The 25,621-nt window shown below is 40.8% G+C and overlaps 2 protein-coding genes across 7 annotated transcripts; both read right to left on the reverse strand.

Annotated features, from left to right (window-relative positions):
* Positions 1-3: 3 nt before the first annotated feature.
* On the reverse strand, positions 4-13,115 carry MED17 (mediator complex subunit 17). Its single transcript, XM_074860262.1, has 12 exons — positions 12,811-13,115; positions 12,289-12,455; positions 11,712-11,931; positions 10,215-10,351; positions 10,030-10,114; positions 8,774-8,926; positions 7,799-7,929; positions 6,562-6,746; positions 5,857-5,994; positions 4,762-4,879; positions 3,317-3,476; positions 4-1,518 (listed from the first exon to the last, which is right to left on the reverse strand). The coding sequence occupies exons 1-12, from the start codon at positions 13,040-13,042 to the stop codon at positions 1,313-1,315; spliced, it is 1,932 nt and encodes a 643-aa protein (XP_074716363.1). The 5' UTR covers positions 13,043-13,115; the 3' UTR covers positions 4-1,312.
* A 471-nt stretch (positions 13,116-13,586) lies between these two features.
* On the reverse strand, positions 13,587-25,577 carry C2H11orf54 (chromosome 2 C11orf54 homolog). Of its 6 annotated transcripts, XM_074860283.1 has the most exons (12): positions 25,469-25,577; positions 24,391-24,482; positions 23,864-23,930; positions 23,138-23,301; positions 22,644-22,767; positions 20,518-20,616; positions 19,491-19,564; positions 18,610-18,711; positions 17,464-17,640; positions 16,578-16,727; positions 15,905-16,021; positions 13,587-13,883 (listed from the first exon to the last, which is right to left on the reverse strand). In XM_074860283.1, the coding sequence occupies exons 5-12, from the start codon at positions 22,699-22,701 to the stop codon at positions 13,710-13,712; spliced, it is 951 nt and encodes a 316-aa protein (XP_074716384.1). In that variant the 5' UTR covers positions 22,702-22,767; positions 23,138-23,301; positions 23,864-23,930; positions 24,391-24,482; positions 25,469-25,577; the 3' UTR covers positions 13,587-13,709. The 6 variants fall into 6 exon arrangements, with proteins under 6 accessions (XP_074716384.1, XP_074716385.1, XP_074716382.1 ...); XM_074860284.1 differs by lacking the exon at positions 23,138-23,301; XM_074860281.1 differs by lacking the exons at positions 23,138-23,301; positions 23,864-23,930.
* Between the last annotated feature and the right edge of the window lie 44 nt (positions 25,578-25,621).

Raw genomic sequence — 25,621 nt, forward strand, 5'->3', positions numbered from 1 at the left:
CAGTTGCTTAATATGTATTTCCTATAACTACTCTTTATTGCTCAAGAATACAGCAAAATAACAACTGTTGCCATACAAGTATGATGTTCAATTCAAACATGTTCTATATGTGAGAAGTTCTCATGTATATACACATATATATATACACACACCCCCCTCATAACACACAATATGGACATAAGTCTGAACCAGTTCATACAGACAGGTTTCAAAAAGACCTTTAGCAATTAATCATCAAACAAAAGAAAAGCTTTGTGCAACACCTTACTAGAAGCTTCAAAAAGGCTGCAATTACAGCCAAAAAACCCCAAACCATTACTTTTTTATTTTAAAAGAACTCAAAATAGCTGATCTTCAGGAGGATATTATTGTTTCTCTGGATGATAATTAGTGACAGTGCAGAAAAAAAAAAAACAACCACAATAAAACAACAGCACAAGCATGGAGATCCAAGGTCTACTGCATGAGTTACTTGCTTCTATCTGGACACGAATTTACACAAGTCACCCATGAACTCAAATTGCCAGAATTTTGCAAGCAGAGTAAGACCCTTTCCTCTATGTGCTTGCAAAAAACAAGAACAGAAAACACAAGCAAAGTAACCGACACCACATAGGCTCATCTATGGCCATCGGAAAGACATGTGCCACGAGCTGTGACTTCTTAACACTCAAATCACTAAGTAAATATATCTCTTAAGAAGAAATGTCGCCCAGAAGCCACATCAGTGTATGAATAAACTTCAACTCAAGAATGTCACGCAGTGAAGACTGTTCCTTGATTCTTAAGTTTTGTTTAGCCTTAATTCTTGACAATGGTGTTCTGCTTCTCCTCTGGTATCCCACTGCTCAAATGAGTCCATTAGCTTCCTCAAAGATAGCCATTCCCTGTGTACAAGCCACTAAAAGGCGTATCAATAGCACAATTCAATTCTAGTAACGTTCATCTTTCAGAAATACCTGCAAAGATCTATTGAGAAAAAGTAGGGGCAGGAGCGGAAAGGGAATGACTCTGAGAAGACACCTTTCATGTAGCAAAGGACTACTGAATTTAATTTTATAAAAGAAAAATACATTAATTAGCTATGTTACTCTAGATAGCGCAATCTGCAAAGATACAGCTGAAAGCTGTATTTTATATGTCACTGAAAAAAGTTTTATTACAAACACTACAGTGGACATATCTGTACAGGAAATAAATTTGGTTTTGCTTTCTTGTATTGCCCCATAAGTTCCACTTCCCTTTGCTGCACGGGCAGTGCTCGTTCGCAGCACAGCGATGATTCAAAGCCCCCATGGAGGCTGACAGACCGTTAGCATGGAGTTAGGGCAGCCATGAGGAGTTCCATTTTATACACAAAGTTACGCCCTTCCATTTTATTCCACTGCACTTCCTTGAACGGCCCTCGAAGATGGTTCCACTTGTTGTCCTGCAGTACATCACCTTTGGGGAGATCCTTGCACTGACTCCGTGGAAACTGAACCATAACTTTGCTGCCACTTTCCGGACCATTACGTACTGTGATGAACAGAGATTTTTATGAGCATTTTTACACTGTAGGAATTCCTCATATTAAATATCCTTCCTCATATATGTTATACATTACTCCCACTCAATTCCAAACATGCTGAAAGCAAACAAGGGAAATTACCTTACTTTTATTTTCTCTTTCTCATCTCCCGCTTCTCTATAGTTTTGTTGCTTTAGCATTGCATGCTCTTCGTTAGAGCAAACCAGAGAAACACTTTTAACAAAAAACACCACACATACACCTTACAGGTACATTTATTTTCCCCTAATGATGCCAGGAAGGACAAAGGGTTTTTTGCCAATTCTTACCTTAGATGTATTCCCCACATTTTTTTTGAAAAACACAATCAAAAAGATATTGTTTCTAGTGGATTTGATGTAGGGATGGTGGTGTTCTATTGGCTTGGATAGGTTTTTTGTGTTTTAATGTTGGAGGGTGGTGGTGATTGTTTGCTTGTTTTTTAAATAAGCAGTTAGGGAGATAACACTTAGCTTTCCCCTCACCTACCAAGCTAGACTTTTACAAAGAGATGACTATCAGGCTGATTGAACATAATTTCTCCCTCATCAATCGATGCTGACTATTCCCACCATCACCTTCTTAGTATGTTTGGAAACTGCTTCTGGAACTGCTTTTTTGCCCCATCTTTCCAGCAATTGCAATGAGGCTGTCTGGACTGTAGTTCCCCAGATTGTCCTTGAATATAGGATGTGACATCTGCCTTCTTCCAGTCCTCAGGAACCCTTCCTGATCACCACAGCCTTTCAAATACAACCAAGAGTGGCCTTACAATGATATCAATTAGCTCCCTCAGCATTCATGGATACAGCCCACCTGGTCCTGTGAACTTGTGTACGTCTAGTTTATTCAAAGGTTCTCTAACTTGATCCTCCTCTACTGAGGGTAAGTCTTTTTTGCTCCAAAATTTCCATGGGTCTCAGGGACCTGGGATTCCTGAAGGCCAGTCTTAAGACCAAAGCAAATAAGGCATCAAGTACCTTGGCCTTCTCCATGTACTCTGCCACCAGGTCCTCTCCCCATTTAACAGTAGGCCCACATATTCCCTGTTCTTCCTTTTGCTGCTAACAAAGCTTTCGAAGCTCTTCTTGTTGCCCTGTACATCCCTCACCAGATTCAACTTCAGATGGGCTTTACCTTTCCTATCCCCATTAATACATGCTTGGACAGTCTATCTTCCTCCCAGGTCAACTGATCCTGCTTATAATCTCTTGCAGCGTCTTTTTTGTCATGAGTTTAGTCATGAGCTCCCTATTCATCCACACAGATTTGTCACCTTTGCACAAATTCCTGCACACAGGAATGACCATTCTTGAGCTTGAAAGAGGTGATCCTTGGAAAAAAAAAATAAATAAAAAATCTACCAGTTCTCTTGGACCTCTCTTCTCTCCATCCCATAGGATTCTTCCAAGAAGATCCCTGAAGAGACCAAACTCTGATCTCGTTCAGTCCAGAGCTGTGATCCTGTTTGCTTTGTTCCCTTCTCTCAGAATTTTGATGGTTTCTGTAATCTATTTTATTCTATGCTAATTCTAAGAAATATTTTCAAGCCTGTGTAAATTAAATCAGGTTAATATTAAGTTGCTTACTGGGCAAAGTATTACTTCAATTTCATGCACAAAAGCGGTAAGTCTCTAGGTTTTCATAGAATAATGTCAATTTATAGCAAAATACTCTAGAAACAATCTCAGAAAGACACTTAAAAAGTCTGCAGAATTCACTTAAGAATTTTAAGATTTTTCATTCATTTGCAATAAAAAACACTACCTGAAATGGCATAGTCTCCATTTGGTGATGCTACAGTTATTGCTGATGCATTGCCAATACTCTCCACCGGCCCCAGACCAACATGATTACTGAAACTCAGCACGTGCCATCCCATAACTTTCGCAAGCTGCTGAACTGCATGTACTTGGTGCTGTGACATCTGAAAGATAACAAAAGGTTCATCTTCTGTTCAGTATTTGCACACCACAGAAAGAATTGCTTACTGGTTTTACCAAGCATTTTTTCTTCTGCTGTACAGTAGTTTTTTATAAAAGTGACTTTGTCTTATAAGTTCTCTAGTTTCAGAGAAACTTTTTCTTAACATATATGCTATGTAAGTGCTAGTAGAGCTTCGTGTTATTTGAATTTAGACTAGTTCCTTTGCAGACAGAGAAGACCACTGTATTAAGCACCTATGCAGTTAATTTTTCATAGGTATATGAGCTTATGCATTTTATTTAAGTATTGCTTTCAATTTACAAAAACCTTTATTTAGGTCTCAAGAACTAACTCAAGTGATACAAACAGGATTTTGAAATAAACCTTTCTTTGAACCTGAGACCTCTGCTGTAAGATATATAAAATCTATGACAGTATATCATAGCAAATTCAGGAAAAAAAAATGTTGAGGTTCTCAGATGCATGATTATCTCCATTAATGCTCAAGTGTAAGCACTGAGCTTTAAAAGCTTGTAAGTTTAAATGCTAATGTTTTTCTGTGTTAAGACTGGAACGCTTGTAACAAGGAAGTATCTAGCACTGCTTAGCAGTTTTGTGTGAACCAACAAGTCTGAAAACAAAAAGAGATACCCTCAGCAGAATCTGTTTCAACTTGTTTTGTGTTGTGGAGTCTTGTATAACTGCAACAGGCCAACCACTGTTATTAAAGACCTGTATTTTGACTATTTATAATGCATAGCAGGTAGTCTGTCACTTCTGAATAAAACCAGCAGCTTGCTCTAAGCAATTAAGAAAACATAGTTCATTCAAATATCAGCTGATTTAGTAATGGCAGATGCAAAGTGAACATTAACAAGACAATACTGAAATGACAGTAATTGTGGGTTCATTAAGATCTTTACTGTAGATAGGACTTGGTTACACTAAGTTTCATATATTGAATACCTTATTGTCTGCTATGACTCTCACTGACTTGTTCTGAAGTAAGCAAAAACCTTAGTGTTCCCATAATGAGTAGCATAAAGAAATGTATTTTAAGTGGGAGAGAAAAAATATTATTATTACTGACCTTAGTAAAAACTGGCATTTTAGTAACAGTTCCTAAAGTCACTATACATACTGAAAAATTCAGTCATCCACCTTTCTATGTTCACTATCTTTATTTGAAGTTTTCTAACATTTTCTACATAGATAAAGGTGAGATTCTAACCTCCTCTGTTTCCCAAACACTACAAGAAAGGTAACAATAATGTATATGAGTCTACCTGAGATAAAAGGAAATCCTGTAGCTCTTGCTCTTGATGGGATAATGTAATAACTCTTCCATCTCTATGTACAACTCTGATCTGTTCAATTCCAATGTTCAGCTGTAGTTGAATGGATCTTTGAAAAGATGCATATTTATTCAAAATGCATTACAACACTTCAGAAAACAGGAAGCTAAGAACACAGAATCCCTCCCATTCACTGACAAGAACTCTTAAGATGAGGTGCAAAGTCTATAGAATACACAGCAATTCCAAACATTTCAGTTTCATCACTCACCACAACAGCTCCCTCTCTACTGCAGGGAACATATTCTGTACCATGTTCCCAGACCTGGACCACTGCTTGTTCAGGTCAAGGAACCTCCTGAGGTGCCTCACAGCTCCCTGCCTGCCACTGCACCCAGGTTTCCTTCCAGAGGTGCAGAGGAAAATGGTGTGTACTCATGGCCTGTTCTATCCTACAGCCAGTACCTGGGCAACATATGTACTCTGGAACTGAGACTGCAAATTGCACCAATGACCGCAGTCTGCTCCACACTGTGGACACGGCCAGGGAGGACAGCTCAAAATGGAAGAAACAACCTCATCATCCACTGTCAATGCATTAGTTAATTCACTGCTGGTCAGCATACAGACATTTGTTTCTGGAACATGAAATCTCTTTATTTTGATGACAATGTCCATAGCATGAACTACATGAGTTCCATATTTCAGTACCTATGCAACCAAGCTAGGGCTGAGCACCCACTAGCTCTCTATGACCAGACTGGAAGTTTAGAATCCAGCACATATAAAGATACTTTGGTTAGAGACAACTGAATATAAAGTAAATCCCCCCTTAAATGGCCACTTTCAATTCCTTCTTTGAAAGTAAACTGTGCTAGTTAATGACTTACTAAGTTTCTTCATTAAAGGGTAAAGTGGGTGAAGAGTTTTCTTAGGGCGGCTGTTCCCCCAACTCAAACACTCACACACAAATAACACAAAGATTTGTCTGTCTGAAGAGAATCTAAACCTGTAAAACACAACTTGAAAACACTCTGCCATTGCTGCATACTTCTATGAGAAAGATACATCCATTTTCATACTTACTTGCATATCTGTTCGTACCCTTGAGAAGTTATTAGAACTTTAACACTAGATTCATAAACATCATTTATATTGGACCAGTGGGCCTGAATCTGAGGATCCTCAATACGACTAGCCAGACTGTCAATGGTTCGAGCAGTTCTAGAAGATAAAGACATATTCCATGCAAAATAATCTAGACAGTTTGTGCTGTTATCTTGTTAAAATGAAATGAATAGGCTTATTAGTTTGGGTGGGGGTTTTTTTGTGGCACACCAAAAAAAATAAAAGGCAAATTTAACAGAACTTTGGTCCACATGGTTCTATTTCAGCAACATTCTGGCGCTAATGAAGCACTCTTGTTTACTCTGAATATTTCACATACATTCTGCAGCAGTATTAAAGTGCTATTACTCAGTATTGGCTACTGTACAGCAAAGAATACTAAAAAAGATTTATGCAGTTTAAGAAAAATAGGGACAATTAGCAGAAGCCTACGTCATAACTGTTACAGTTCTCCAAGAAATCTTGATTTTTTATTTTTTTTTTTTACTAGCTGAGTGTTGTTTGCTCATGTTTCATTATATGCTACTGGTTCTTAGTACTTAAAGACTATTTTAACAGTGAAGGAAAAAGTAGCTAGTTTTAAGAACACCGAAAAAAGATCAACTGTGTTCTACATAATGGTACATTTTATTGCAATTTTAACAAGAATAGCTTGTGACCTACCTGCGCCTCAAAAAGATATGTTTTGCCTGCTTTATTATCTTTTCCAGAAGTCCTTCGTTCGACTGTAAAGAACTGATATCATTTTTATCAAAAGCCTGGGGTCCTGCAAGTCTCATTCTCTTATGGCCAAAAGGCGCACTAGCTGGATGTGGCATCACTGTTGAGCTCAGGGTTTGCTTGTGACACTGCAACAAAAAACAGATGTTATAAACAGAAGTGACTAAATAACGCATCTGCAAGAAATAGTACGTATACTACAATATGCTGCGTCATATCAGGTTTAAATGTACATATTTTCAAAAGGTGCAACTTCTTTTACTTTATAAACTTGACAGCACTTTAAAGCCAGCTTTACACTCATCCTTTGTCCCCCATGTTCATGCAGGTCTTGCAAACCTTACTGAAAACGATTTTTAAAAAAAGATGCTAGCTAACAAAAATTTGGTAGGACGGCAGTAGCTCCTAACAAGTCTGCCCTGTATACATCTCTGGAAACAGACAGAATGGTCAAATAAAGGAAGCATTTTAGAGATAAAAAATGGAGGTACAAAAAGATTTAGTAACCTGTTCAAAGTCAAGAAAGGAAATTCGCATCAGAGCTGGGCACTGAGACAAAGCTTCATGAAACCTAGTTCAGTATTTTCAACACTGGACTATCCCACACAACTGCATGACTTGCAGAGCCATGCTCTAAGGAGATGAACACTCTGGAATATGGTTTTACAACTACTTAGACATCTAAAATTGTGCTCCCTTCCTGAACAGACGCAACCTCAACCTTTTACCACAGGTCCTTCTGCTAGATTATATGAGAATCTAAAACACTGAAGCAGAGAAGCGGACCTCAAAAGAAGCGAGGTTATTATGGTAATTGATTGGTCTTTCTTCATAGGAGGATGGTCTGAACAGATGATCACTTCAAGTACTTGACAAGCACTAATTATACACCAAGACAAAAGGGAGACTGATGAGTTGTACTGCAAAAACCTTGCACAGCTTTTCTGAAGTGAGCAGCTGGGCCTGAGGTTAAGAAAAGAACTAGCGTTCCATGAAAGCATTAACTGGAACTCCCTAACCACTTATACACACTAAAACTGAACGGTAGGTTGCCTTACACAAATGGATGGAAAGTGACTGGCCTCTAGTGGTACTCTGTTGTTACAACAGTGCCACACACTATGCAGAAGACTGAACAGAAGCCCAAAATCTCTTCAGTACTTGATCATAAATGCATTACCTCTCTGATAAGTTGATGCAAATTATGTTCCAGAACATAGAGATGATCCTCTGGATTCTGTTTTTCAGAAGCAGACTTTTGTGATTTTTTGTCATTGGAAGAGTGACACAAAGAAATAGACAACTGCAAACCTGTACGAAGCAGATTAAAAAATAAAAATGAGGACACCGACAATTTTCAAGGACACCAAGAATTGCTTTTCTTCACCTTTTATAGTCAGTAGTTTTACAACCAGTATTCGCTGTATCAGAGAAAAATCAAAGAGTGATGTTGCAGAGCACAGCACCAAAGGCAAGTAAGACCTGCTACTCACTGAAGCGTTGACAGGCCAACTATTAACTCACTAGGTCCATTTCACATCAATTTCTATGACTCAATTCCACACATAAAAGAAAAGGCCCCAGGACCCCATTCCTTCCCCAAAGAAGGAATGATTTACCATCATAAGGAATCCAGAAACATAATCTTCCCATGATATAATCAGTTGTGTACCCCTTGTAAGAACAGAGGATTCACCAACCAACTCTGAGCCATCTTCATGCTGTTTAATTATCCTCACTGAAGAATATGAGCCTCTGTTCTTCTGAAGACCTATTAACTGAAGTCCTAAATTTCACCTGCATGCAATTCAGGAGCAATGACTTATGCACAGCTCCAAACTGCAACGTGCACATACCATTACAGTTAACAGCTTTAAGTGCTGCTGACAAAAACCACAGTAACAAAGAAAACCAATCCAAAATCCACACAATAAGATACAAGTAAATCAGACACTAAAGTGCATTAGTTGAATTCTTCTATAATTAGCAAGCAAAATTCAAATTCTGGGAAATTCTGTTTTTCAAAACCTCTGAAAAACAAAGAGACTACTTTTTTCTAAAAAAACCTGAACACTAACAGAATCACATCAATCAGAATTTCAGTTCACGTTTAAGCAAATAATTGTAGATGAAAAAGTCTTAAAAAGTTTCCTACCCGGGAAAGGCTGAGAGATTATCTGATTTTTCACAACAATGTGAGGAATTTGTGATTTAATTTGAACAGCTTCTCGTGACAGTTGGGCAAAAATTTCTTTACATAAAAGAACATTCTGTGCAGTCTCCAACTTTGTCTGCCAGTGTGGAGAACCTGAAAAATACAAATCAATGTTTGCAGAAGGAAAGAGTAAAGAGAAGCTACCTTTTTGTTCAGACAGAAAGTACTGTGCAGTAGCTCTGAGTAAGCACTAAGGTAGTCAGTATCTTCTATACAAATTGAATATTTTCTGAATTTTATCTCAAGATTAAACAAGCACTTTAGGATAACACTAATGCATTTTACTTTGATTTTACATATATGTATATTGTGAACTGCAACTCCCTTCTGGAACTGCCTGTTACATTCACTGGCCTTTTGTGAACTCTGCTTATGAACCTCTGCTTCATAAGTTGCAATTTAGTTTTCAATTATACTTCTAGCTTTATCGAATTCACTCCACAATGAACCACCAAATAATGTTAAATTCATGTATGTGCTTTCACAGGATTTATAGGCCCAAAATTCTTGGAAGATTCTGGTCTGAGAAAGCCCACAAGCTCTACAGTGTACCCTGCGTACCACATGAAACATCTATGTAGTACAGCATCCTGTATATGTTCAAGACAGCACAAGCATCTGTGTCAGAGACCACTGTGAAATGAAATTCTGCCAGTTCTTTTTAATCCAAAAGGATGAGTTTTTCACATATTGACACTTATCAAATAAATCAATCTACTATCTGCCAGGCAAGCTGTTGGTAATTAAGGTGCATACTGCCAGCACAGTCTCAGATCCAGAGGAAACATACCAGCTACAGAAACAAATGATGCATTTTGGGCACAGTTAAGAGTGAACAGACAGTCATTCTGTTCAGTTGAACTAACGAGATGTAATTGGCTGAAACACAATACCTTGGTTTGCTTTTGGTTATGTGCTCAAACTTTTAATGACTAACAAAAGGTGTTCCAGAATACTTAAAATACAAATGTAGTAATTTTGTTTCAGAAACTGAGTAAACGCATATGAAAAACTGAAGAATTATGCTTTGAAAGCATCATATTTCCAAAGCCGAAGCAGCACCTAAACAGAAAATTTCAGTTTAAATGTTCTTGTTCACTCTTCTTTCAAGCTATATGCTAAAATTTTCAAATAAACATCATATGAAAACCCATTTCTTGAGACCATGCTCAAAACCAATATATAGCTAACTATACCTGGTTTTGATTTCGGCATGGGTCTTTTAAAGAGATTGACTGTCCCAAGGTCACCAATGTCCGGAGCTTGTTTCTGAATAGAAACCTAGGCAAAAGAGAACATTACTTGATGTTTGTTCTTTGTCGCAAGCATACAAATACCAAAACAAAACCCACATTACATTATTAAAGTTTCTCTGACAAACCTTGATATAGGCTGATCCCTCTAAATCACTTGGAATTTGAACATCTAAAGGACAGTAATCCTCAGGTATCTTTTTATCCAGGTCAATGTCAGTGTTCTTTATCACCTCAAATGTGCCATGATGAAGAAAAAGGGAGCCTAAGAAAGGAAGGACAGAGACATACATACTATATATAAAGCATCTTCTGCAAATAATGAAGCTCTTACCTCTGTTTTGGACAAACAGGTATTTCTAAGTCTCCAAACCTCCACAGTTGTGCTTGACTCAAATTTCTTAATGATTTATTAAAAAAAACAAGTGAATTAGAAAGCTCATTTCAGCACAACAGCATCTCAGTCCTCTAGTGTGTGATGTGTAATGTTTTACAGTAACTTAGCAAGTAGTATTTAATAATAATGGGAGAAAACCAAGTGTTTCAACATGGTGTCAGTAGATGCAGGGATGGAGAGAAAAAAAAAAGGTATCTGGTTAAAACAAGACAAAAAGTTAACTGTCCAAAGTTTTGCAAGCAAGTAGCTTAAGATGCAGCACCCTTACTGACTTAAAGGAATGCTGCTGCTGTTTGGCTTGAAGTCTTAAAACTATAACAATGTTCTGTCTGTAAAAGGCAACTGTACAGTCAGTCATTCAGGTGGGACTGATAAAAGCAGATGCTCACATCTGTCCTAGCTGCATCCTTTTTACATCCAGGGCACGGTTCATCTAGTTCAGGTTAGATCATCTAAAAAGAGACATATCCTGGGTTACACCTACAGCTTCTTCATGCACACAAGATAAATAACCCTAAATTTGTCCTTCCCCTCCTTCACCAACGACAACAGGAGCCCAACACAACCAGTTCCAGCCTGCTTTGTCATCTACATCTGAAGTTTTGTGAGATTCTGTATTCACTCTTTCACTCCATAATTTGCTCTAGAACTCTGGGCTGGTTACTTTCTTACTGTAATCTGTGAAAGAATGCATATTCTCAGTACCATTTCTCACAAGGAATAATAGATATCATAAACCTATCTCCGATTACACTCTTCTGGGTGGTTTTTTTTTTTTTTTTAGGTAGTCCTCCAAGGAGCAGGGAGTTAGACACGATGCTTATGAGTTCCTTCCAACTTGAGATATGCTTTTTGCTCAGAGGAAAATGCAGCATACTCCTCAATTTTGTTTTTAATGCTTTACAGACCAAATGTAGATAAAAGCCAAAGACTTACAAGGTCTACCTGTCAACTGATCAACTACACTGTAATGCAGAACTGTTTCTGTAAAGTGATCTTCACTAGAATCCTACGCAGTTAGCCTTTAAAATCACTTTCTAGGACAAGGACAGCACAGTATTTTTCCTGATAATAAAACAAGTCTCCTCCTTTTATAATCCTGTCTCATAATTACAATAATAAATAATATAATTTAATAAAAGTTTATTAGAGATATTCCACCAGTTTTTAGTTACAAAAAAGTCATAAATGTCCACTCTTAAGAAAAACAAAAGACCCTACTGTTTACCTGCACTTCTGTAGCTCAGATCACCAAGAATTTTGTCTCCCACTTTTCTTAGCTTCCAGTGTTGTCTCAGTCTTAGCAGCTCAGAATTGAAGTCTCTTTGTCGCTTATTTTCCTGGTTTTCTGCAACCGATTTGGATAATCTTTCTGCACCTTTCAGCAGGATTTGAGCTGCTCCAGCTAACGACTTCTTTTTTGAAATCAACTGTAAAAACTGAGGATTCTAGTAACAAAAAAAAAGAAAAAGCTATTTACACATTCTAAAAAAAATTATTATTAGTGGAAACGAACTGACAGTGACTGATAATTTGTTTTTGCTGGATATTCAATAACTTATTTAGAATAACTTTCACACCAGCATTATACAGCCAAAAATAGTATTTTAGCTTACAGCTTCAGCAGAGGCCTTTGAAATCAACATCACCTGCCATTCTCAGCCTTACCCTGACCCATAAAGTACTGTACCAGCACATCACAAGGAACATTTTACTAAATCTTTATGTATCATATATGAAAAAATCCAGTGAAATAAAATCTTTAGTATCAAGCCATACAAATGACACAACTAGGTACAATATACCTGTTTTGGAGGAAGGGGATCCTGCACAACTGGATCTAGAGTCATGAACTTTTTATCCTTGACAATGCTAAGAACATCATACAACACACACATCTCAGTCAAGGCACTTCTTAGGTTGTTCCTCACTGAATCCCAAGGCCAGAGGGATGGCTGAAACTTTACCAACCCTAGAAATAAAACAAAAGAAGGGAAAACAAAGGTACAGTGTAAGGCTCATTCTAAAACCACCGAGAGAACGTAACAGCATGAAATACAACACAACAGCATGATATCCGGAGCTATCCTTTTCCACTCTACTACTGTAATTGCTAGGACACGGTCACGAATATCCTGACCTGATCCACAGCCAACGGCGGGAATCCACAGGGGAAGGCAAACCACACCCAAGCGCCTGTGGGGCCACAGGCCGGGCACCGCCACAGCTCGGCGGGCCTCCGTCAGCCGCAGCCCGGCGGGAGAGCTCAGGCTGCGGGCCCAGCCGCGGGCCGACTGACAGGGAGCCGCGGGCCCGCCGCCCCTCACCTTCCTCATCCTCCGCCTCGCCCGGCTCAGCCCAGGCGCGGCCCGCTGAACCCGGCTCGTCCTCCTCGGAGCCGGAGCCCTGGCTGAAGTCGATGCGCTGCGCCAGGCGCGCCAGGTTCTGGGACATGGAGAGCGGCTGCAGGTAGGTCTCGCTGCCATCCAGCCCCACCTCCTGCACCTGCTTCTCGCACGCCGACTCGATGCTGATGCGCACGGCCGGCACGCCCGCCATCTTGGTGCGACCTCCGACCGCGGCCGCCGGGCGCGCGCGCGCCCCCCGCGCCGACTACGGGTGCCGGGCGGGCTCGGCGAGGGGGCGGGGCCAGCGCCGGGCGGGCTCGGCTGCCTCCGGAGGGCGCTCGGGAGGGGGCGGGGCCGGCCCGGCCTGAGGGGACGGTTGGGAGCGGCGCTGGGCGGCTGCGAATTATTTCCGCGGCCGGTCACAAGACGCCGCCGGTTTCCTTCTCCGTCTGCCGTCACAGGCAAGCCCCGCCCGGGGTTACTTCTCAGAGGCGGTCACGCAGTTCTGCGCTGCTGCAGTTTTCTTTTACAGCGTTATTTTTGACCAGAAGCTGCTTTAACTCCTCATTCTAAACATAAATTCACTTCTGGTTCCCCGTCATCAGCTACGACCACGTAGGAAGCTCAACCAAATAGCAAGAAAAACACACCATTAATAATATTGCAATGAAATTAGTGATTCAATTCGGTCATAACAATTTCAATTACATGTTCGCCTGGAATTTCTCCCTTCAACAAAATTAAGAAGTCGGCACTTTACTGCTCTCATATTTATTCTTCTCTCTGATAAATGTGCATAATTAAAAGCGTTATAAAAAAATCAGTATTTGCATTTTAGAAAGATTAAATTGCTACGCCTTCCCCAGAGCCCGCCTCTTTCAGTCTCTCCCGACCAGGTGCGTCTCCTGGGGCCTGTCGATGCGGAAGAGCAGCTCGGCGGGCAGCAGGTACCCCAGGTACTGCACGCTGTCGGGGCTGGTGTCCTGGTGGTAGTGCCCTCCTTCCCCGTGGTGGCTGAAACAGTGGGTGTGCTCCACGCGCAGGTCAAAGCCCTGTCACCAGAGAAAGGCCCATGAACACACACATTCATGTGAACTGCGGTTAAAAGTCCGAGGATAGTCTGTCCTTTATACTGCGTATTTCCACGCGTCTCAGAGCCTGCTCCAACCATTAAGCAGTGAAAACTTGCAAGATGCTTGTGAAACTAGTAAGACAGAAGAAGGGGAGCTGTACAAGGCTTTACCATAGGACATCAAAGAGAATTTCGAAACCCTGACAGCCCACGACTTTCAGAAGATCTCCCAGAGATTTTTTTTTTCCCCTTTCTTTCTATTGGGATTAAATAAAGCAGGTACACCAAGGAACCCCTACTGGAAATCAGAACCCCTTTGCTCTGAACGCCACAGACCCATGCGATAAAGGGACAATCTCTACTCCAATTCTGAGAGCCATCTTAGATTAAAATAGTAAGAATAGCAAATAAAATAACAACTAGTTTTATAAATCATAGACTCACAGAATGGTTTGGGTTGGAAGGGACCTTAAAGATCATCCAGTTCCAACCCCCCTGCCAATAGGCAGGGACACCTTCCACTAGATCAGGTTGCTCAAAGCCCCGTCCAGCCTGGCCTTGAACACTTCCAGGGAGGGGGCAGCCACAACTTCTCTGTCTCACCACCCTCACAGTAAAGAATTTCTTCTTTATGTCCAATCTAAATCTGCTCTCTTTCAGTTTTAAACCCTTGCCCCTTCTTCTTTCACTACCAGCCCTGGTAGAAAGTCTCTCTCCATCTTTCTTATAAGTCTCCTTTAAGTATTGAAGGGCCACAGTAAGGTCTCCCTGGAGCCTTCTCTTCTCCAGGCTGAACAACCCCAGACTCTCTCAGCCTCTCTTCGTAGGAGAGGTGTTCCAGCCCTCCGACTATTTTCATGGGCTCCTCTGGACCCACTCTAACAAGTCCATGCAGCTTTGGGTCCCCAAGAAAGACAAGCAGCACTCTAGGTGGGGTCTCTGGAGGGGAAGAACCACCTCCCTTGACCTGATGGCCATGCATCTTTTGATGCAGCTCAGGATATGATTGGTTTTCTGGGCTGTGAGAGGATACTGATGAGTAATGCTATGGCATTTGAATGCCATCTTCTACTGCTGTCTCTGCAGTGACACTCAAACATTTCCAAAACCACAGGCTTTGCCCAGTGCTGTTGAGCTTGCAGTGGATACAGATGGGAGCAACCCAGCTACATCTTGTCGCTGGTTGGTTCTGAATGGAGCAGCTGTTGATGGCTGTTTTCAAAGTACTGGTCAGTTGATTCTGGGAAGATGCCCACAGTTTAGTCTTAGGCCAAAGGCTACCACATAATGACACAAAGTCACACCCTTGAACACTTCCAAGCCTACAGCGTGTCTCATTTAACTTCGGAAAAATGTATTTTATATTACTTATGACTACATTGTTATTTATAAAATAGTCATTTTCATCTATGACTTCCTGGTTACTTTTAAATAAATAGTCTTCCTAATGATGAATATCTTAATGGCTTTTGAAACAAGACTGGTTTTTATCCTGAATTATTTGCTGTTGAATTTATTGCTGTGAAAGACGCTAATTTTCTAGCATGAGGCTTTGCAGACTTCAATTTTCATTGGCAATTATGAGATACATGCTTCATGTATTTCAACACAGCATCAGCAGAGCCAGTTGTTATGAAAGTGAACTACATGAACACACAGCTGAACAAGCTTCCATGCTCTTGACTTTTTTCCTGGCATGGCCAGCAGTGAATGCTGTGGGGTTTGTGATGCACACACTTGCACACTTGCAATTGGACTGGAACCATTAAATTCAATCCACTATGAACAGCCACTAGGTTTCAGAACAGATTGACCTAACCTCAATTCAAACCAGTGACAGAAATGAGAAGCTTCTATTTCATTACCCCACCTCTGGAAGAGTTTAACACAATATATACACACTCCTGTTCTTAAAAAAAAAAAAAAAAGAAAAAAAATCATATCCAGGACAAAATTCATTACAAGTCTCAGTTTACACTTAGAAATGAGGAAGAGACTCACTGGATCTCTGGAAACTATTACTGGCTGACAAATCAGTGGAGCCTTCATTTCAAAGAATTTGAGCCAGTTATTCACATCCTCATCGGTATTCAGAGGGCAGGCAGAAAACTCTGGAGGCTACAGCAAAAGTAAAAGCTTTATAAGCAAAAGGAAGACACTTCTATCAAGATACTTTTTCTCTAGCAACTTTCCTTCACTTTTCCCCTCCCCACTAATCTGTTTACACTCCTCCTTGCCTAAAAGAAACTCACCAGTGCCCATTACTGGGTTTCTGCTAGAAATGGAAATGACCAGGATATTGTTTCTCTCATTGCACAGTGAGGATTCTCCACCTGGTACATTTTAGAAACTCAGTTATTTTAAAAAAGTCTATTGCTTCTTTCCAAGTATCATGTCAGTTCATGTATTTAACTTTAATCCATTTTACAATAGTTCTACACTCCTTTAGCTGCCCATAGATTTCAAAAGAAAAGATGACAGTATTAAGGCTGAGTAATACAATGTAACTAGTTTTGTAATGTCAGCAACTTACTTCAATACACTGCTTATCCTAACAGTTTATGCATACATTTAAAAATACAAAACAAAGTGAAGGCACTAAGATGTTACACCCTGATTTATATTTCTGTTTTCAGAAAGATAAAGAAAGTTACATGAATTGAGAACAACTTACCATAACGTGAATCTTTGCTTTCCCCTTCTGAATGATAAATGTACCACCCATCCCAACTGGCTTTTCTCCATAGTGTTTCTCTAAAGTTTGTCTCAGACAAGACACAAAGTTAAGTTCCCCAGTTCTTCCATTGGCTTTCACTTCAATGACCTGGAGAATAAAGTTAATTTGTCACTGCAGTCTCCCACTGCAACAATCTGCAAAGGTCCACGAAAGTTGCTCTGAAAATCTCACAAGTTTACTTTTTGAAAATGTGAGTTTCCCTACAAGTGCTGCTCCACTTGCATTCTTCCAGTACCTGACCAACAATCTTTCCTGACTTTCTGTGTCAGGAAAAAGCCCAGCTTTGCCTGTGAAGGATGCTGGGCAGCAAGTGATACATAGCAACTCATACATGAGACAATGATATAAGCAACTCCTTTCTGTCCACCAGCTGGCTTCCACTCTGTTATAAAGAAACTCTTGAAAACAGAGAAGACTGCTCAGTTTCCATGCACTAGTCAGGTTGATGATTGCTTCACCAACACCTCTTTGTGCTAGATGTGTTGGGAAGAAGCATTTCTACAAAAAACTAGACAAGTGCCCAACCTGATTTACATGGGTCCATTGTACAACCATTACTTTAAATCACTGTTAGTTTGGACTGGATTTGGATAGATGATTTATGATGGAGAAGTTCTAGTAAACTAATAACTATCCGTCAAACCTATTTCTGTCTCCACCAATTCTTCCCCTTGTTCACTGGCATCAGTTCCTTATATTCGGATATTTCTTTCATGGAATTACTACTATTATCATAGAAAACTGATAGGGGAATGCTGAAACATGAGTTTCTGTACAGCCACAAAGCTCTACAAGCAAAGTCACCTTTGATCCAAGTACGTACCTTACCAGGTTGGCCCTCACTGGCATAAAGGTTGGCCAACAGCCCAAACTCACAGTCAGTATATTTACTGCTATACTTCTCAAGCAGGCACCCTTTATCTGCAGGATTTATCTGAGCAATGTAGCTCCCATTTACAGCAGGCTTTTTTTCACTCTTAGTTTGAACAATAGGGATAAGCTGAGAAAAATAACATGTAAGAATAAGTCAAGCAAGTCAGTAAGAATATGTAAGAGTCGGTCAAGTGAACAGAGCTCACATAAATGCAATATAAGCTTTGGACCATGACCCTAAGAAATAATCTCCTTCGTCACACAGCTCTGCCTCTCAGGATGAGGTCTGTACTGCTAAGAAAAACGCACTAATACTGTAATGTAATTGAAAACTCCAGAGACAGCTTTACTTTTTCTGGACAGTTAAATTTCATGTTATGTGAAGATGAATGCTAGTGTTAAAAAAAAAAAGTAAAAAAAGAAGAAAAAAAGTCTAACCATTGAGATCTGAGGCCTGCATGCAAGTACTGGAATTCTCTGGAATACTTTCTCAGTGTACAGTAACAACTACTATTATAGTGGCACAAATTTAATGCTGAGATGGACTATCTCATCTGCCAATAAATGCATCAAAAAGAGATTGCAAGACCAGAGGTTTACAATTGAAAAGGCTCTTGACTAACCAAAGCTTGCACAAGCAGTAGTTTTCATCTCCCGCCTCTCCTGCAGGTGGTTTGTATGTGTATCTTTAAAATTTACAAAGGTAAAACAAAGCCGTCCAAGAGGGCAAAAGACAGGGAGTATTTCAAAGGCATTTACCAGTAACTTTGTCAAGCATTTCTAAATCTTGTCATTAAAACCTCTAGTCAGGTCTTTGTCAATCAGTTCCAAAAAAAATCATGTTTCTTCCACGCTTCAAAGCAATCACATGCTTCCTGGAGAATTACAAGTTAAAAATTAATCTTCGGTATCTCCAGTGTATGCACCTCACTGGCTGGCCCTCATCTGAATTCCTTCTAATACGTTTTTTGTGCTTTTGGCACAAATGGTGTTTATTAAATGTTTTGTTGGAAAATGGAGATACCCAGCATGATACTGCTCTACTATTATAATACTTCCATGAATTCATTGAGAACCATCACACTTATTTACTGACCTCAGCATTTACTCCAAGAATCTTAGATGAAGCAGCTCCAGCTCCAAGAATGAAAGCTCCAGGCAGCTCTATGTCTTTTGCAACTGTATTTAGATCATAAACCTGCAAAAGAGAAACAATCCTTTGATTTTGGTGTGGTGCTCTAATTCGGAATTGTCATTCCGTTCACTGTAACCTCTGGATGCATTTAATTCACAACGCCTTCGTTAGTATTTTGGATAATTAGGTTGAACACAGTTTCTAAACAACACAACATTTGTTACTAACAAATCTGGTACATGTCCATTTGTTTTCTGAAAGATAGAGTCTGCCTGTATGTTCCCCTGGCATTTTACCCAAAACCAGAATTATTTTTCTTATTGAAATTTATATTTGTGTAAAATAAAAAATGGAAGGGAATATCATATAGAAACAGATGGGGTGAGGTGTCAGAAAGGAGACATAATATTCTTGGAAAAGGACAGTAATGTGAATCCAGTGTTGGCCTGAAAATGCAAATACGGACAGTTTTTACACAGAGATGTGGCTGTGACTTGAAATCACAGGCATGCAGCAAGCCATATATAAACATGCAGACAAACCCCTTGTCTAGTAGTTCCTTCCATGGCTCCTGTCACAGATGGTATGTATCCAAAACTATCTTGTATTTGAAGGCAGGAGAAGATGAACCATCAACCACGATATTGCTACGCTGTGTTAAGATTTCCTGACATAGTCTATGTTTAACACAGAATCAATTTCATGAAACGCTGAAAAGTAAATCTCTTTCACAAGTGGAATCTTACAGTATCCATTAGTCCTTAGTTTTGTTTATATTTCAACAAGATATTGCTTTTCTTTTGACAAATGTATTAAACCCCACAGCTGCAGGAAAAACTCACTTTTTCTTTTTGTACAACAGGTATGAGGTAAGGAACACCTCCCACATCTGCTATTCTAGGCTTTCCGCAGATTCCTGGAAGAATACAGCCAGTCAGTTTAGTAATCTAATAATCTTGGTAATCTAACCTAATAATCTTAAATGGGCATGCACTCTAACCCACCAAAGAACTGGTTCCTCAAACTTCTAAAACCCTTTGAGAACACTATTTCCCAAGCATGCTTAGATAAAGTGTTGCACTATTAAGAAGTCCAAGGACAGTAAGCTCTAAAATGATTCACAGTAGGATTTAATGCTAGGCAACCTGTTGTAAAATTAACATTCTCTAAGCACAAAAAAATATTACAATGAGCAACAACTGCCATTTGCCAGTTCTCCAGTAAGATGCTCTCACCACAGAGTGGAGACCCCCATTGGGACTCCAGTTGCAAAATTTCAGCAAAGCTGGATGCCCAAGTCTCAGGACAATTCATCCCACTTGTTTGGACAGGTATTTTAAGAAGGGATGAATCACCTTCTGGAGGTGTTTCTTTCACTACGTTGATGACAGAGGGAATCAGATAAGTAGCACAGATGACATGTCTGTCTTCCAAACAGCTAATGTCAAAGAAGATCAGTCCCACTTAGAATCAAACACTTTCACTTCACCAATGTACATGAGCGGCAGAAATTTAAAAATGAATGGAAGGTTCAGACAGTGATTGGCATGGATCTGAAACATTTCTCTATCTGCAAGATAACTTAATTTCAAAACCTCTTCAGTGCACTAAATAAAGCTTATTTCATAAGTCAGTATTGCAATAATAGGTTAAGAAAAAAAATTATGACAAGTACTTGGTAATGACTTGTCCTTGTTCATACATCAACTAGGAAGCAAATCCAGAAATAAAATGTAGCTTTCCTCTCATGCATATTCTTTACCTGAAAAACAATTTAAGCTCTCCCAACTCTTTAGAAGATCAACACCAAGTAGTATCAGGTAGAAAGAACTGGAGAAGTCTTAGTGGAAGACAGGAATGAGAGGTTACCTTTAGCAGGAAAGTTGAAGGGTTCCTGAGTCAGATCAGGACAGTCTACAACAGAGACTTGAGCATCAGCAAAGTTTTCTTTAAGCCCTTTCTGCAAAACTATAATAAAGAATAATGGCAAAGTTATCGACAATGAAAGGAATGAAAAATTATCAAGAGTTTGACAAGTTACTAACAACAATAAATATATCTGTTTAGGCTTTTTTCGGCAAGATCCATTAAAGGACTTATGCCTACCCTAAGTAACTCCATTGCTTTAAATGTTACTGTTTCTAAGTACTTGTTTACTGATAATTGTTAGCTACCACATTAATTCATTTTAAGAATTTTAAAAACCTTTAAATTGAAATACAGTAACTGACTGCTCCTAGTAGCACTAGGAACAGCACGATGTGAAGTAACACGGATAAACTTAAACCACATTCATCAGTGGTTTTGCTTCACAAGAGCAGACAATTATGATCACAGTCAAATATCATGTAAGAGCAAAGGAGGAATTAAGTTTTAGCTGAAGTGACAATCAGTTCTTTAAATATATTAACTAGACTGTTTGCAATAGCTTGATTATATTCTCAAACTGTCTCTGCTGTCTGGAAACTTCTGCTGTCACAGGATACTGCCTGTCATGTTTATGTTCATATGGAGATTTTCTGGCAAGTGACACTATCAGTACAAGACTGATAATGAATGGTTTAGGTGATAATGAACAGACCCAAATCTACTTTTGGTTTTGCTCCATATCAATGTTTTTGGGCTCAGAACCTACAAAGTCACTCAAACAACAGGGAGGATTCTGACTTAGACAAGTGCACTGTTTGGAAACAACTTCCAAACCTTAATTGAGTGTGGGATTGCCTTCACATACACTGCTCCAAATACCATGTTAAAAGGTCCAAGTTCTTTCATGCCTGGGGGTCGGCTTTAGCAGATGTCTCAAACTAAGGAACAGAAAATTCAGTCTGTGATCTCAAATCAGGCAGTTCCTTATTTACTTAGAAGACTTTCCTGTGCCTTTGTTTCCTCCAGTCAGAATTTCAGCTGTACCTTACTTTTTCAGAGCAGATTTACCAAGCTGTTGACCACAGGGCCAGTAGAAGGTATCTGGCAGGTTTCTAAATACATCTCAGTACCTTCTGATAAGTGAAACAGGACAATAAAAGGGCATTCCTCAAATTATACTCAAGAGCTGAACAGCAACAAAATTCACAGCTTACAGGAGGTCCTCAGGACAGACGGGGAAAAAAAAGGAAAATTCTGCTTCATGACCCGTCTTTTCTGCTACTGTTTTAAGCTGTTCTACTTCAAGTACACGCTGATCTCTGCTGAGCCCACTATAGCAGCCCTGGCCTACTGCCCCAGCCTGACAGCTACTGGGTGAGAAAAGCACTGAGAACCACTGCTGGGACCACACTTCTCAAAGCATGGAAATGTCAGACTGACACAGATTTGGGAGAGTGGCAGACTGAACTTGAGGACCTCTCAAAGAAAAACAACCTTTATTACATCTGCTGCGGGAGACAGACTGCCAGAAGGAATAGTGCCTTCCTACTAGGGCAAGGAAAGAAGCTCATAAGCAGGTGGGTTGGACCAAATCACCTCCAGAGGTCCCTTCCAACCTCAACCATTCTGTTAGTATGAGCACATTTTGTGAAGGCTTTGGAAAGAAACAAACTAAATAAAATGTTTCCTGTGACCTAGTTCTAAAGCAATCACCAAAAGAGGAGCCAACTAGGTTCAAGCAAGAGGACCTGCCATGCTATATACTGCATCTTCTCAGCTGTGTTTTGAGTAGTCTTGAAAGAGAAAGAGTAGAGGAAGACAGATGATCCAATATGTGTAATAAGTTTGGTCTGTAATTGTTGAACATTCACAACCCATGCACAAATCTGCAAATGCAGCCAACAGTTTTAAAGGGTTTGAGAGCCTGTGTGTGTGCTTAAATATCATTGGGGTTTGGGAGAGGAGTCACTGTTTGCTTTAAGGAAATAACAGCATATAGAAAAATACAGCTTTTCTTTACATCTCAGTGTGCTAAAAGCAGGAACATTCTGCATGTACTAGCTGTAGAAAGGTTTTGATAAGAGCCTTTAAGTTTGAAGAGTACATTATAAGTTTGTAACACTTACCCCCAGCAAGCTCCTCCAGACTTGGAACGTGAAAAGCAAACCTTTCAACTTTGGCCATTTCCTAATTGGTGCCAATTTCTTCAGGTAAGAAATTACAAAATATCACGCAGTAGCAGTGACTGATCTGTCAACAAGGATAATAGTTTAACAATTAAAACAGGCCATTTTCAGTATGTTACTTATTGTTTAATTTCACTCAAGAATACATAGACAACAGTAGAATTGTAGTTCTGCCATAAAGGAAAGACTACCAGCTTCAGTATTAGTTTTCTTCAGCGCTTTGGAAGAAGATGTGTCTGTCAGCTCTAGAGCTAGCTCAGAGCATTGCATATGCTAGTCCTCAAGCTTACAACTGGGTGTAGGCAAAACACATCCAGTTCAAGGGACAGGTCAGGAGATTTATCTGTTCTCTGTAAGCCTGGAGTCATAATTTGGGTTTGAAAGAAAACTGGGCTTTTCTGAGCACATTAGCCACCTCCTCAGGTTCTCCCTACCTTAATGTTTACTTTTCCAGCATTGGCTATGGTGGACTTTCAACTTCAGCTGTGACATGGTCTCCAATTGATTCTGGGCATGTGTTTCCCCTTCCAGAGGGGAACAGGCTAGCAGCAAAATAAGAAACAAACAGCAGCAAGTTCTGCAGTATCAGGCTCTGTAACTGTACAGAAAGTTTTGTTTGAACATAAGTTTAAGAATCCCTTTACAAATGAACTATATTTCAGTCAGCCTTGCAACAGCAAAGTCAGCTACTAGGGGAAACCACTAGCTCAGGGCAGAAACAGCTGATTATACACTACCTACATATCAGCCACAGCAATCATTAACTCCTTAGGCACATGTTTGCTGCACACAGCAGCAGAAGAAAATGGGTCCCCACTCATCCAGACTTCAAGCCTTGGAGGAAAAAGCCAAAAACCTAACTACAATCCCAGACCTGACAGAGCTTTTGTTAGAAAGGACTATGACGTGAGCTAGCCATTTATGTATACTTTTAGCTTCTATTTTTAAAAAATCCTAGCTTTTATGATTTTTGACAATCATAACTGTCCTTATACCATCAGCCTCTTGAGTCTGCATAAAGGAAAAAACCCAGCAGAAAAAAGAAATAAAAAGAGTTGGGAGATCATATCAGTCACCTAACTGAAGTCTTTGAGCTAAAAGTTCAGCCACCCCAAATTACTGCTGCAGCAAGCAGTAGAGAAAGGGAGAAAGACAGCTACCTATGTATAGTAATTCTCTATTAGTTGGTCTTATCCATCTCCACAGGTGATTCCCTCCCTCCTCTGGCTGTGGAAGAGAAAGTAACAGGCTGGATTTGGTGCCTCTGGGAGAAGCCTACTGTCAGATGGAGCAATTCATACCCTGAGACTTTAAGTGTGCACTGAACACAAAAAAGGGAGCAATTAGAGAAAGAAAGTGAGAAGATGGCTTTGGCAGCATTGTTTTAGATGACCCTCACCCCTCAAGTAGCTTTTGCCACTTCCCGAAGGAGGCTGTGCCAGCACTCAAGACACCAGCTGAAAAAGTCCTGAAACATACTGAGAAGACAGGCTAAAACTACTGTTGTGCAAAAGGCGGAGGCAAGACTTGGACACAGTTCAGATAAGCAGGCTCAGCTAGAACACCTAGACCATCACCTGCTGTTTAAAGGACAGGAGTCAGTTCCCCACAGTCAAGAAAGGAGAGAAAGACTGTGGGAAAAGCTTGACGTACCATAATAATCCAATTGTCAGACAGTAGTCCTTACCTGGAAGGACACAAAATAGAAGTAGATCTATGAGTCACCACCTCAAGGACAGCATTCACAGAGGAGTTTGTGTGGTGTGGGAGAGGGAGAACCTGGAAGGAGACAATAGACAACTAAGATCCATCATGAAGGGGTGGAGTGACATTGAATTACTACAGAACACTTCCAAAGAAAGAACACAAATGCTAAAGGGATGATAAGATTATTAGATCTGTGATGGTGCAACAAGAATGGAGAGAACAAGCATCTAAAAAGACTTTAAAAGTCTATCTTTTTGAAGCAGAAAGGAAACATTAGAGGGAGTAATCAAGGGCCAGGAGAATGTAGATGAAATGGGAACAACTATATTAATGGGGTGTGGGAGGGGGTTCTCTAGTATCAAAACCTGAATTAAAACTAGCTTGGAGGGTAGAAGCCAGAAAGGAGCAGTTATACGCAGGGTAGAGATGAGTCAAGGCGAGGGAAGAAGAAATATCAGGGAAAAGTTGAGGGTGGGAATCAGTAAGAAAAGAGAAACGTAGCAATGCCACCAAGAAGAGCAAAATATCTCCAGACGCATCCGCAGACGTTGTGTTCCTCAGCTGGGGCGATGTAAGGAGATCCCGTACGTGGCAGAGGAAAGCTGCGGGGCGGCAGAGGCATCTGCCCGAGCGGCTGGGATGTGGGGAAGGGACGGGGAGGAACGGGCGGGCCAGGCGAGACTGGGCTGCTTAGGGAGCATTCAGGCAGTCAAAGGCAGCAAAGAGCGCTGGAGCGAAGAAGCACGAGAGCTGACACTGCACTCGGCGTGGCTGCGGGAGGAACTAAGGAATTACTCAGGCTGGAGCCGCCAGCTCGGGGGAGATTGGGCGGCAGAGAGAAGGAGAGGCAGGAGAGCAGTAAAGAGAGGCCGACCGGTGCAACGAGCAGCTCCTCGGAGTCTCACGCCGAGCGGGGAGCCCGGACCCTCCGGGCGGGGTGGGAAGCGGTGGAAGGGGCAGACAGCCGGGAACTGCTCCGCACCACCCGAGCATGCAAAGGCGCTGGGGACGATCCCTGACCCCACACCCAACCGCCGCTCCCGCCTGACCGCACGTACCTGCCCCGCTGTCCGGGCTGCGCGGCTGCACCGCCCGCCCTCCGCCGCGAGCCGGCCCCGGGGCCCGCCCGCCCCGCCACCCCCAGCATGGCGGCCCCGGGGCCCGCCCGCCCCGCCACCCCCAGCATGGCGGCCCCGGGGCCCGCCCGCCCC

Source organism: Strix uralensis, chromosome 2 (genome assembly GCF_047716275.1).
Source record: "Strix uralensis isolate ZFMK-TIS-50842 chromosome 2, bStrUra1, whole genome shotgun sequence".
Classification (NCBI taxonomy): domain Eukaryota; kingdom Metazoa; phylum Chordata; class Aves; order Strigiformes; family Strigidae; genus Strix; species Strix uralensis.